The following is a 15,032-nucleotide window of genomic DNA, read 5'->3' as shown; positions in this document are numbered from 1 at the left end:
AAGTCACCTTTGTATGTATGGATGCCCAAAGCCTAGATTGGGAGTGCGCCTGCATGTGTGCCCCCAGGTTTGCTATGAGGGTACTCAGAGAAGTGGCAGGGGACCCATGAAGAGGAGGTAAGGGGCTGCTCTGTGCAATATCATTGCACAGAGAAGGTAAGTATAACATGTTTGTTTTATTAAAAATGTAGCTTTACAGTCACTTTAAAACATACACCCTTTTTTATGATTTCACTATTCTTTAATCCTTTTACTGGTTGTTTTATGTTCTGTATGTTTCTTTCAGGTAGCGGGGGCTATGCAGATAACAATGTTGGTGCAGTTTCTACTACAGGAGTTGGGGAAAGCATTATGAAAGTAACACTAGCCAGACTTATCCTGCATTATATGGAGCAAGGTAAATTATCTATAAAACTTTGTTTCAGGTCTTGTAACCATAGTGATTTTCGAAAAGGGAAGTTGTTATATTGACATTATTGGAGTAATATATCATCTGTTCTAGTGCATAGATATACCATGCTGCTCATCATGGTTACCCAAGGTTAGACACTTTTAACTGCTGGATAACAGTACAAAGAGAAGAAGTATGCAATAACTCAGATATTTTGGATTGGAAATGAGTGTTTACTCTGCAGCACTCTCTACTCTTTTCAAAAGAATATGTCAAGAAAATAAAAATTACACTGGAGTTGATAAACTGGAGAGTGCAAAATCTAGTGCAGCTATGCATGGTAGCCAATCAGCTTTTAACTTCAGCTTGTTCAATTAAACTTTGACTATGAAACCTGGAAGATGATTGGTTTCTATGCAGAGCTGCACCAGACTTTGCACTCTCCAGTTTTAGTAATTCAGCCTCACTGTTGTATGTTTACCACTTCCCCTGTCACACCTTTTTACCCCCTATGGGCCAGATCACTTTTTATAATTTGGCTATGGAGATGTTTATTTGACAATAATTTGTTTTTTAAGGGCAAAGAGCAAACAAGGCTGTCTTTTGGTGATATTGTCTTGCAAAAATAAATTTTTTACCACAATATGTAGACAGTAAAATGTAACAAAACTAAGAAAAGGATTTTTTTTCTTTATTTGACCAGTGTTAGTTTGAAAATAAATAGTGTTATTGTAGATTTAAAATAACACTAAATTATGATTTTAGTACAAAGCAATTTTTTTTACAAATGAAACAAAGTAATTTGTTCCAATTTTGCTTTAACTACTTGCCCCTCCAAGGACATGCACATCGTTTTGCAGGTAAATAAATTATTTTTACAGGTTAACATATTAAAACAGGTGAATTTATCCTTTAACCACTTCCCAACCGCGCTATAGCTAAAAGACGGCTATAGCGCGGTTGTACAGTTCTGGGAGGGCATCCATGGGACTTCCTATGGACACAGCTGATTACGTGATGAGTTAAAAGGCCAATCACAGCCACCTTTTGACACAACAGATCACAAAGTAAATACAGTTGCCAGTTATCGGCAACACTTTCCTTACACTGTCACAGCATGAGGAAAGTACTACAGATAACCGGCAAATGTGACGGGAGATCTGCACTGATAATCAGGGCACCTGTCAGTCCTGTCCAGCAGTGCCGCCAGTCGGCGCTGTCAGTCAGTGCCGCCCCTCAGTACCTCCTATCAGTGCCCATCATTGTTGCATATCAGTGCATCATCCGTGCCTCCTCATCTATGCCCACCAGTGCCAGCTCATCAGCGCTGCCTTACCAGTGCCCATCAGTGCTACCTATCAGTGCCGCCACATTAGTGCCCATTAGTTCTGCCTACCAGTACCCATCAGTGCTGCCTATCAGTGCAGCCTCATCAATGCACATCAGTGAAGGAGAAAAATTACCTGTTTGCAAAATTTTATAATAGAAAAAAAAACTTTTTTTTTTCAAATATTTTGCTCTTTTTTTGTTTACAGTGCAAAAAATAAAAACCCCACTGGCGATTAAATACCACCAAAAGAAAGCTCTATTTGTGTGAAAAAAAATTATAACAATTTCATATGGGTGCAGTGTTGCATGACTGTGCAATTGTCATTCAAAGTGCAACGGAAAGCTGAAAATTGGCCTCGGCACGAAGGTGGTGAAAGTACCCGGTAGGCAAGTGATTAAACATATACTTGTTAAAAATTAAATGGTATAGTGCTTATCAACACATTAACAGATATATTACACTTATTTGTTTTCAGTTATAAACCAAAAATCATGCAAAAAGCATCTATGGGCTCTTTCACACGGGTGTTTCGTGTGTCCGTTTTTCATCTGTCCCTTTACGGATGAAAACCGGAAAACCATATATTTTGTATGAACTAGTGCATGTAAACAGATGGTCATCCGTTTACATCTGTTTGTGTCCACATCCGTTAACATCTGTTTTTTTTTAATGGAAGAAAACCCTATTTTTCTTCCGTTAAAAAAAAAACAAAAAAAACCCAGAACGGATGAAAAACGAATGTAAACAAATGTAAACAGATGCAAACAGACATATGCTCCATTTTTGTATTGGTAAAGGATGTGAAAAAACTGATGTAAACTGATGGAAAACGGATGTATACTGATCTGTTTTTTCTTGGAAAAAACGTGACTGAACTGATGAAAAAAACAGAACGCCCGTTTGAAAGGACCCTATGCTTATTCCTTTGCACACAACAATATGCATATAAACTCTTGTGAAAAAAATATTCCCTCCTTTTCTTTCAGCTCTGTATACCTCCACCACCAGTTCTGCTCTCCCCTTCAGAATATGACCCACGTATACATACAAGGTCACAAAAGCTTGTGTCTCCATTAAAGCAAATCCTCCCTTTCCCAGTAAGATTTGCCCCTTAGACTCAGCTCCTTCCGAATATGACCCACATATACAGTGGGGCAAAAAAGTATTTAGTCAGCCACCAATTTTGCAAGTTCTCCCACTTAAAAAGATGAGAGAGGCCTGTAATTGGCATCATAGGTAGACCTCAACTATGAGAGACAAAATGAGAATAAAAATCCAGACAATCACATTGGCTGATTTGGAAAGAATTTATTTGCAAATTATGGTGGAAAATAAGTATTTGGTCAATATCAAAAGTTCATCTCAGTACTTTGTTATATATCCTTTGTTGGCAATGACAGAGGTCAAACATTTCCTGTAAGTCTTCACAAGGTTGGCACACACTGTTGCTGGTATGTTGGCCCATTCATCCATGCAGATCTCCTCTAGAGCAGTGATGTTTTGGGGCTGTCGCTGGGCAACACAGACTTTCAACTCCCTTTAAAGGTTTTCTATGGGGTTGAGATCTGGAGACTGGCTAGGCCACTCCAGGACCTTGAAATGTTTCTTACGAAGTCACTCCTTCGTTGCCCGGGCGGTATGTTTAAGATCATTGTCATGTTGGAAGACCCAGCCACATTTCATCTTCAATGCCCTTGCTGATGGAAGGAGGTTTGCACTCAAAATCTCACGATACATGGCCCCATTCATTCTCTCCTGTACATGGATCAGTCGTCCTAGTCCCTTTGCGGAAAAGCAGCCCCAAAGCATGATGTTGCCACCCCCATGCTTCACAGTAGGTATGGTGTTCTTTGGATGCAACTCGGCATTCTCTCTCCTCCAAACACGACGAGTTGTGTTTCTACCAAACAGTTCTATTTTGGTTTCATCTGCCCATATGACATTCCCCCAATCCTCTTCTGGATCATCCAAATGCTCTCTAGCAAACTTCAGACGGGCCCGGACATGTACTGGATTAAGCAGGGGGACACGTCTGGCACTGCAGGATCTGAGTCCCTGGCGGCGTAGTGTGTTACTGATGGTAGCCTTTGTTACGTTGGTCCCAGCTCTCTGCAGGTCATTCACTAGGTCCCCCCGTGTGATCCTGGGATTTTTGCTCACCATTCTTGTGATCATTTTGACCCCACGGGGTGAGATCTTGCGTGGAGCCCCAGATCGAGGGAGATTATCAGTGGTCTTGTATGTCTTCCATTTTCTAATTATTGCTCCCACAGTTGATTTGTTCACACCAAGCTACTTGCCTATTGCAGATTCAGTCTTCCCAGCCTGGTGCAGGTCTACAATTTTGTTTCTGGTGTCCTTTGACAGCTCTTTGGTCTTCACCATAGAGGAGTTTGGAGTGTGACTGTTTGAGGTTGTGGACAGGTGTCTTTTACAGTCAGGTCCATAAATATTGGGACATCGACACAATTCTAACATTTTTGGCTCTATACACCACCACAATGGATTTGAAATGAAACGAACAAGATGTGCTTTAACTGCAGACTGTCAGCTTTAATTTGAGGGTATTTACATCCAAATCAGGTGAACGGTGTAGGAATTGCAACAGTTTGCATATGTGCCTCCCACTTGTCAATTACAGGCCTCTCTCATCTTTTTAAGTGGGAGAACTTGCACGATTGGTGGCCGACTAAATACTTTTTTGCCCCACTGTACATAGAGTATGTATATTCTGTGTGTATATACAGTGATATGAAAAAGTATTTCCCCCTACCTGTGGTTTTTTTTTTGTTTGTTTTTTTTTTCATATTTGTCAGACTTAAACGATTCAGATCATCATACAAATTTTAATATTACACAAAGATAACCCCAATAAATACAAAATGCAGTTTTTAACCACTTGACCTCCGTAAGACTTATGTTTATTTTTTGCGATACGGTGCTGCATTACTTTAACTGACAATTGCGCTGTCATGCAACGCTGTATATCAATGAAATTTGTCATTTTTTTCCAACAAATAGAGCTTTCTTTTGGTGGTATTTGATCACCTGAGTTTTTTATCTTTTGCTCTATAAACGAAAAAACACCAACGTTTTAAAAAAAAAAACAAAAAACTATATTTTTTACTTTCTGCTATAAAACATATCCAATACAAAAATCAAATTTCTTCATAAATTTAGGCCAAAATGTATTCTACTACATGTTTTTGTTAAAAATATCCCAATACACATAGATTGATTGGTTTGCGCAAAAGTTATAGCATCTACAAATGGCGGTATATATACTTTTTTTTTTAATATACTAGTAATGGCGGCAATCAACGACTTATAGCGGGACTGCGATATTACGGCAGACACTCTGACACTGACTGACTCTTTGTGGGGAACCGGAGACACTAATACAGTGATCAGTGCTAAAAATATACACTGTCACTGTATTAATGACACTGGCAGGAAAGGGGTCCTTGGTGATCAATGGGTGCCGGCAATCACCTATTGGCTGGCACCTGTTGATCAGCTTCTGCTGAGTCCAACCAAAGCAGAACAAGCGCTCCATCACACACGTGACCCCTTGTGGTGGAGGTGCAAAATCACGTTTATATACGTGATTTTGCACAGAGCGTCTGCCCTGTAGTAGTAAATCTGCTATAGGGCAGACTTAAAGTGGTTAAATAAATATTTATTAAGGGAAAAAAGCTGTGCAAACCTGCCTGTCCAGCGCACACGTGCCCCTTTTGGCGAAGGTGCAAAATCATCTACAGTATATGTGTATATATGTATATATATATATGTATATATATATATATATATATATATATATATATATATATATATATATATACCGTATTTGCCGGCGTATAAGACGACTTTTTGACCCTTGAAAATCTTCTCAAAAGTCGGGGGTCGTCTTTTACGCCGGTATACGGCATACTGACACTTTTTAGGGGGGGCGGCGCGGTGCCGCCGCCGCCCCCCCCCCCCTTCCAACAGAAGGGACACTAAGTACAGGGGTGGGCAGGGGCTGGTGTTTCTTACCTGGCTCCGGTCCCACGACGATCCGGTCCAGGAAGCGCGGCTGCTCCTTCAGTTCGGCCACTGGATGTTCGCGCGGCTGCTCGGCTCCGCCTCCTCACCGGTGATTGGCCGCCAGAACTGTAGCTCAGGAAAGGCACACAGGCGGCCAATCACCGGCGAGGGGGCGGAGCCGAGCAGCCCCGTGAAAATCGAGTGCAGGAGCAGCAGGTAAGTGTGCCGTGTAGAGGTGCTGCTGCAACCACATATGCTGGCTGCAGCAGCACCATACTAGAACAGGGGTCAGCAAGTGTCATTGGTGTCAGTGGGAGGAATAGTGCTCCATCACTGATACCAATGATGGAGCACTATTCCTCCCACTGACACCAATGATGGGGGACTATTCCTCCCCCCCACTGACACCAACGATGGGGCACTATTCCCCCCCCCCCCCACTGACACCAATGATGGGGCACTATTCCACCCCCCACTGACACCAATGATGGGGCACTATTCCACCCCCCACTGACACCAATGATGGGGCACTATTCCACCCCCCACTGACACCAATGATGGGGCACTATTCCACCCCCCACTGACACCAATGATGGGACACCATTCCTCCCACTGACACCAATGTTGGGACACTATTCCTCCGACAGACACCAATGATGGGGCACTATTCCCCCCAGTGATACTAATGATGGGACACTATTCCTCCCACTGATACTAATGATGGGGCATTATTCCTCCCACTGATACCAATGATGGGGCACTATTCCTGCCACTGATACCAATGATGGGGCACTATTCCTGCCACTGATACCAATGATGGGGCACTATTCCTGCCACTGATACCAATGATGGGGCACTATTCCTCCCACTGATACCAATGATGGGGCACTATTGCTCCCACTGGTGTGCATTGGAAGAGGGGTAGTCTTATACGGCGAGTATAGCCCAAACACTACATTTTAGCAGGAAAAGTAGGGGGTCGTCTTATACGCCCATTCGTCTTATACGCCGGCAAATACGGTATATATATATATATATATATATATATATATATATATATATATATATATATATATACACATATATATATATATATATATATATGTGTGTATGTGATTTTGCACAGAAAGTCCGCCCTGTAGCAGTAAATCTGTTATAGGGCGGACTTAAAGTGGTTATTTATTTATTTATTAAGGGAAAAAAGTTGTCCAAACCTGCCTGTCCCTATATGAAAAAGTAATTACCCCCCTTGCTAAATCATGAATGAACTGTGGTTAACCACATTTTTTGAAGATCTGAGTTAAATTTCACTTGACACACCCAGGCCTGATTACTGACCTATTTAATTAGGAAATCCCTCAAATAGAAGCTGTCTGACAAAGTGAAGCACACTAAAAAAAATCTCAAAAAGCAACATAACATATGCCGCAATCTAACGAAATTCAAGAACAGATGAGAAACTAAGTAATTCACATATATCAGTCTGGAAAAGTTTACATGGTAAATTGAAAGGCTTTGGGACTCCAGCAAACCACAGTGAGAGCCATTATCCACAAATGGAGAAACTTTGAACAGTGGTGAACCTTTTAAGGAGTGGCTGGCCTACCAAAATCACTCCAAGAGCATAACGACGATTCACCCAGAAGGTCATAAAAGAATCCAGAACAACATCTAAAGGCCTCCTTTGCCTCAGCTAAAGGATAAGTTTACCTTTTGGACAAAAATAATAAATGCACATTTTTTGTAGGTAACAAAATGTGCATTTATTATTTTTGTCCAAAGGAGCCTGAAAAGCATTCCACCAGCAATCAATAGATCACGGATGCCATGCAGGTCTCCTGCAGACCTGTCTGAATATCAGATATTCTGACAGGAAGCTTGAATTAACTACCATGGCGCTCCACAGCGCCGTAGTAGTTCTTTGAAAACTACAGTGCAGTGCATGTTTAGTGCAGTGTACCCCCTGGCTTATTCCAGCTAAGTGTCCAGGACGATAGAGCTCCTGCATACATGTGGAGTTGCATTAATGTGACCAGCCAATAGGAGAGGAGGGGATCTGGAACCCTCAAAGCAGCACAGAAGATATCAGCGAGGGACAGCTCTCATCGTTGAAGAGGATAAAGCCTTGCAGTCTGCCAGCCTTCTACACAAATAGCAGGTGTCTGTAAGTCTTGAACAAAACTGAGTACAGCGGTCAGTGGAGGTGTTTCTTAAAGCTCTCTAACGTATTTTGAAAATATATGTATAATGTCTTTAGTCCTGGGCATGATGTACTTAGAAGGAGAATTCTGTATTATAGAATCTTGTTATTTAACAGTACAGAAGGGTCATAACTCTAACATGAAATTAGTTGAATTGTATAGCTGTAGCCAATTTATATTATATGTAACCTTGGATCTATCCCCAGTCTACCTCTGCCTTGGTTGCCTTTTTCTTCACAAACTATAAAAGTCAGTTCCACTGATAAATTGCTAACTTATGAGTTCACAGATAACTATATCACACGTTTATGTGTATTTGAGGCGGCATTTAGTAATTGGTCACAGTGGGACCCACTTATACATGCTGGACAGTATACAGCTATCTTCTACCCTGTTCAGACTTGTGATCACACAGTCTGACAGAGGTAGATATTCTGTGAGATGTAATGTGACCAAATGGCAACATATTCAATTGAAGTTTTTGCTAGGAAATATATTTGTACCACTTGGTTGTATTTGCCTACCAGGACAAAGGTTTTGTCCTCTGTATGTAGGTGGCGGTAAAAGTTCACCTAAAACCTCTGTAATCATCTCTATTCAGTTAATTTCCATCCATTTAATAAGAATAAACCAAAGTGTATTAGAACATAGCTAAAAGGAATCAATATGAATGTGTTTCAATAAGGGTAATAGTAATAGTCATAATGTAACCGTAACAACAGCTGTGACCAAATGTAAATTAAGATACAAGAGATACCGGAGCTCTCCCACACCTCCAGGTGAAGAAACAAAGTTGAAGTGATACACAGCCACCAGAAAAGGAGTCTATTTGCCAGCTGAAAATTTCTGAGTGATCATAAAGACACCAGCCCTTGCGTTATTTGAGACTGTCCATCTTATCTGTGATAGGGAGTGATAGGTGGAGGGGTCCAGGAATTTCGGCACAAAAAAAGTGGTTTTAGAAGTTGCATTCAAGGGTGAATCAAGGCTTGGAATGTTCGGCCAGGCCCATGCCACATTCATCCTCAAATAGTATAGGGAAATAGTCCTAGCAGAGTTAGGGAACAGTACAGGACAAAGATGGGGATCATGAGACGCATTGTTGTAAACCCTCTAATTTGCCAGGAAACAATCTAGGGACTCTAGTCATTGTACATTCAACTAATCATAGCAATCGACATATTATGTGGTGTAGACTTGAACATAGTAAAAGCTCAGACAATTCACCAAAGTGGGCCCAACACCAAGAGACTTGGGAAGGATAAAGCTCCTGACCATCCAGTCCCTTACACAGCACCTTTGTTGTATGTCAGTGTTCAATGGACAGCATGTCCATTGGCGATCAAAGGAGCTCGAGATCACCCTGAAATATCAGGAAATTGTCACAAACACTGAGGTTGCACAAGGCTGTAAAACTTAACACAATAAATCATAGTGAAAACAATTTTGCAGTATGACTATAAATGGGTAGGAAGAGACAATTTTGCCCCACCCATGGGCCACAAAAGTGTAGTTGTACCACTTAAGCTGGTGCTTTTTCTTTCCAGCATAACAGCTGATGTATAGTGTAAAGTCAAGAGGCTAACCGTAAAATAAGGCTTTACAGTGGTGGACAATACCTTGGCTTGGTCGAAAAGGAAACCAACTCTGGAAGCAGAAATGTAACCTCTTCCCTCATAATAGTGTTCATTAATCAGGGTAGGAAAAATTCCCAGGAACAGCGTGAGGTCATAGATATTCAGCGGTGTGTTGAGGGATGGCAGGATCCCCTCATGGTGCTGAACATCCTTGAATGAATGTGTGCCAGCTAAAAATTAGCCATACCCACAGTACAAAAGTGTACTCAAATCCTACCACAGCCTTGGTGATCTTAAAGTTTATTGCAATGTAATGAACATTGCCAACTTGTCCCCAAACCAATGTAATCCAATAGAGGGCTCAAGAACAGCTCAAGAACTTAGGACAACCTGCAAGGAAATCAAAAGTAAAAAAAGTTTGCTGTGTCAGCACTCTTATGTTGGGCTATGAGCCTAATCCTTGGTTAATGGTGCTCTTCGGGTGAGGCCCTTGTGACCAGCCAGTGTTCTCTTGGTGGATGTTCTGTTACCCCCTGGAGACCCCCTCAGAGAGCCGTGACTACTTTAAGAAGCCTGGGTCTGGTCAGCTTCCATGAGGCCCAGGGACACAAAAATATTCGCTTCCTCTGGATCAGAAAAAGAGTGCAGTGTGCCTTTTAGGTGTAAGGAGTAGCTTGAAAGGGAATCCCCATTGGTATCAGACCTTGAGCACAGTAATGTAGGGTTTGAGGGCACTATGGTTTTGAATAGTAGAGGACTGCAAGTCATTGCCTTGAAATGTTCTAAAGCCTAAGCCTTTTTTACCTATATATATATATATGTGTGTGTGTGTGTGTGTGTGTGTGTATATGTGTGTATATATATATATATGTATATGTGTGTGTATATATGTGTGTGTGTGTGTGTATATATATATATATATATATATATATATGTGTTATGTATACTGTATTTGGTCCAAAGTGAATGTTTATTAAAGTGTCAGTCCAGTCAGAAATTAATCAGTTTTTGGTAGATGCTGAATAGTTACATTACCTGGTAATTCTTGTTTTGGCGACACTGCTCATCAGTACAAATAGAGTGGTGAGTCTACTGCACCTAATGGGACAGCAATAGAACCAGGGTAAAAGGTTTAATGCTTCCCCTCTCTACCTAAAACTGAAAAAAATAAATTTTAAGCTTCCCTAAATAAGTGTTTGGGTGTGCAGGAGAAGGGGAGTAATTTGGCCAATTTGTCAAAGCAGTAAGTTCATTTAACTGCACCCCCAGCGCCAGCATACTTTCCTGCTTTTCATCCTTACTGTTCCATTTAGGCTTTGGGAGTGAATAATTCCCTATATCAAGTCCAGGGTGAAACTTGAGCTTCCACAGGATGGGAAAATCTTTTTCCTGCCCCCATTTGACACTTGTGGGCACCTGAGCAGTCAGTCGCTGAAGCTGTCACGTCACCTATATTTTGTTTCTTCATGTTGAAGCAAGTAGAGAGTTGCATGCTTCTCCATACCCAGAAGTACTGGCATGTTACATGGATGAAGAGATGTGGCAGCAAAGCCTTCGTAAGTATATGCAGCTGCAGGAGCCTGGCATAAAAACAAACATACAGCTTTGCTCTGCATGGGCAATTCACAGGTGCACTTCAAAGGTCTGCTAGGGTGCATGCATGGTGCACACATGACTTCAGATAAAGTTCTGATGTATGTACAGAGATCAGCTGCATACACAGAAAAACATTTTGTTGACTACAAAATTAACAATGGTGCCATGCACACTTAAATTATGAAAAATATCTGTATAAGGTAACATTTAAAATTATTGTAATATATTTTTTCCTACAGGTATGTCTGTAGAGGAAGCTTCAGATGCAGGTCTGAATTACATGAAAACTCGGGTAGATGACACTGGTGGAGTTATAGTTGTGAACAGTGTTGGTGAATGGACAGCAAAATTCTCTTCTAACCAAATGTCATGGGCTGCTGTTAAAGATGATAATCTACAATGTGGTATTTATCTTGGGGAAAACATGATCAACCCGATTTCTGAAACTCTTTGAAAATGCAATAATTGCAAATTATTCCAATGAAATTGCAATATGTGACGAATAATAAGAATGTATGTATGGGGCATTGCATTAGCAGACAGTTATATATTTGACATACAACCCCATTTCCAAAAAAGTTGGGATGCTGTGTAAAATCTACATAAAAACAGAATGCAATGATTTGAAAATTGCATAAACCCATGTTTTATTCAAAATAGAAAACACATCAAATTGTTTAAACTGAGAAAATGTACCTTTTTATGAAAAAATAAGGTCATTTTGAAATTGACAACAGCAATATGTCTCAAACATGTTGGGACAGGGCAACAAAAAGTTGGCTGAGTAAGTGGTATTACAAATAAGAGCTGGAAGAACATTTTGCAACTAATTAGGTTATATGGCAACAGGTTAGTAACATGACTGGGTATAAAGGCATCTTGAGTATCTCAGAAGTGAAGATCTCTGAAAAGCTGCATCTAAAAATTTTTGAACAATTTCAAAATAATTTTCCTCACTGTAAAATTGCAAAAACCTTAAATATATCATCATCTACAGTATATAATATCTAAGCATCTGGAGAAATCTCTGTGCACAAAGGACAAGGCCAATATGCAATACTGGATGCCCGTGATCTTCGGGCTTTCAGATGGCACTGCATTAAAACAGGCATGATTCTGTGATGGTCATTAATGCATGGGCTCATGAATACTTAAAATCCCTGTCTGTAAACACAGTTCACCTTGTCATCCAAAAATGCAAGTTAAAACTCTATCATGCAAAGAAGAAGCCATATCTGAACATGATCCAGAAATGCTGCCAACTTCTCTGGACCAAAGCTCATTTAAAATGGACTGTTGCAAAGTGGAAAACTGTTCTGTAGTCAGACGAATCGTAATATTACATTCTTTTTGGCAACCATGGTCGCTGTGTCCTCTGGACTGAAGATGAGAGGTACCCTCTGGGTTGTTATCAGTGCTCAGTTCAAAAGCCTGCATCTCTAATGTTATAGAGGTGCGTTACTACTTATGGAATGGGCAGCTTGCACATCTGGGAAGGCTGAAAGATATATCCAGATTTTAGAGCAGCATATGCTCCCATCCAGACATCTTTTTCAGAGAAGATTTGGCATATTTCAGCAGGACAATGCTAAACCGCATACTGCAGTATGATAACAGCATGGCTTCATAGTAGAAAAGTCCAAGTGCTTAACTGGCCTGCCTGCAGTCCAGACCTTTCACCAATTAAAAATATTTGGTGAATCTTGAAATGAAAAATCTGACAAAGACGACTCAGGACTGTTGAGCAGTTCTAATTCTATATCAGGTAAGAACTGGACAGCATTTCTCTCCTAAATCGTCAGCAATTAACTGGTCTCCTCAGTTCCCAGATGTTCACAAATTGTTGTTAAAGAAAAGGGGACGCTACACCGTGTACCAAATTTTTTGAGCCGTGTTGTTGCCATCAATTACAAAGTTACCTTATTCTTTCTTAAAACCGTACATTTTCTCAGTTTAAACATTGGATGTTTTCTATTTTCTGTTGTGAATAAAATATTGTCAATTGCATTGTTTTTATGTAGATTTTACACAGCATCCCTACTTTTTTTGGAATTGGGGTTGTATTTGAATTTATAGATGGAAAATTAAATCTAGAGATTATCCCTTTTTTTTTTTTGATACTGTAAATGCTCTCAGATTACAATGTTCCGCAAATACTGAGTCAACAAATTTTTATTCACACACTGATCAGATTTCAGCTGTTATTTTCATAGGACAGGTAAGAAGTTTACCCATTAGTTATATGCTTCCACTTTACTTTCCATCCAGCATTTATAAGCCGGTGCTTTCATCTGTGTAAATGTCTAAGTGTACAGAAAGAGCTGGCATAAACTGCATTAGATAATGAAGTGGCAATAAACGTAATCTGTGACATGAACAATTGTACTGCATTTCTGCACTTGAATGATGATCAGAAGTTAAACTATTTAAAGATCTATGTACTGCCTTTCTTTTGCACTGTGACAATACCTTTTAATAAACTCTTTTTATAGTGATAATCCCCGTCTGAAGGATTATGCATTCTTCAAACTTTCAGCCTGGGTTCACACTGATGCAGTGTGAAATTCACAGCATTTTCTGTGCAAATTCTGCACCGCATCAGAATCGCACCCCGTTCATGCGAACCGCTACAGGTGTGTATGTTAAGTTAACAACACCCTAAAAATTGGTCTGCAAAACGGGGTGCAATGTGCAGAATTGGATCACATAGGTGTGAATACCCATGCAATCTGATTATAATGTGGACCAAAAAAAGGGTCCCGCACCTTTTTGGTGCAGATGCAGTGCGATTTGAGCCATACATAATGTGTGGCTCAAATCGCACCGCACAGAATTCGCATGTGATTTGCACAGGAATGTGGTGCGGTTCCAGTGGTAATCACATGCGATGTACCGCACCGCATTAGTGTGAACCTAGCCTCGAGTGCTGGCCTGAGGCTGACCACAGCTGAACAGAGTTTAGTCAGAAGTGAGAGCAAGTTTTATGCTCCCCATCCCTGATGTACTGAATGTTTCCCTTTGCTGCTGGCAGACTAATGGAATGACAGAGAAGGAAAGGGAAGATGAGTATGTGCAGTTGTGGGGGACTGCAGTTAGTGTTGCCAAACCCAGGACCCTGCATTCATATCTGGTCTCCCACAGTACACAGAACTTGGAAATGCAATTATATTAGTAGATATAGACTGCTAAATACTTTTTTTCATCAGTGGTTAGAGCAGTCTTGTAACTTCTATCAGTGTCCAGCTGAGCACATGCTAAAGCTTGTAGGAGGAATTTTCATTTTGCTCTAGGAGGATGCAGAACCTCTGTCTGAACAGTGCTGATTGGTCCTGTGCTGATCACATGCACTCTCCCAAGACAAAAAAAAAATATCTCTAGAAATACACACCAAACTGAGCATGTTAAGAGTGACTCCACACAGTATGTCTTGTCAGGAGATAAGTGGGGAATACAGGAAAAGGGGGAGGATCACAGAAGTCAGGATCAAACAGCGTTTTTACACAATGCAGAGGATTAAACCCTGAGGTTCCACAGTGAGTATAACAGGCATGCTTTACTACATACAGTCATGGCCAAAATTGTTGGCACCCTTGATATTTCTCCAGGAAATCATGTATTTCTCACGAAACGTATTGCATTAACACATGTTTTGCTATACACATGTTTATTCCCTTTGTGTGTATTGGGACAAAACAAAAAAAGGGAGGAAAGAAAGCAAATTCGACATAATGTCACACAAACCTCCAAAAATGGGCTGGACAAAAGTATTGGCACCCTTTCACAACTGCGGATAAATAAGAATGTTACAAGCATGTGATGCTCCTGTAAACTCACCTGGGGCAAGTAACAGGTGTGGGCAATATAGAAATCACACCTGAAAGCAGATAAAAAGGAGAGACGTTCACTTAACC

The 15,032-nt window shown here is 40.6% G+C and overlaps 1 protein-coding gene across 4 annotated transcripts in view; it reads left to right on the top strand.

Moving 5' to 3' along the window:
- Window positions 1–13,619, top strand: part of ASRGL1 (asparaginase and isoaspartyl peptidase 1) — a 107,576-nt gene extending 93,957 nt beyond the window's left edge. For all 4 annotated transcript variants that reach the window (XM_089681344.1, XM_089681343.1, XM_089681346.1 and 1 more), the window contains exons 6-7: window positions 287–397; window positions 11,361–13,619. In XM_089681344.1, the coding sequence (XP_089537470.1) occupies window positions 287–397; window positions 11,361–11,575 (326 nt within the window). In that variant the 3' untranslated portion in view covers window positions 11,576–13,619. The remainder of the gene's footprint in view (window positions 1–286; window positions 398–11,360) is intronic.
- Window positions 13,620–15,032: the final 1,413 nt, after the last annotated feature.

This window comes from Staurois parvus, unplaced genomic scaffold, assembly GCF_062004578.1.
Source record: "Staurois parvus isolate SC_StPar_1 unplaced genomic scaffold, SC_StPar_1.0 ptg000264l, whole genome shotgun sequence".
Classification (NCBI taxonomy): Eukaryota; Metazoa; Chordata; class Amphibia; order Anura; family Ranidae; genus Staurois; species Staurois parvus.
Note: the sequence above shows the minus strand (reverse complement) of the source record. Positions and strands in the feature narration are given on the sequence as shown.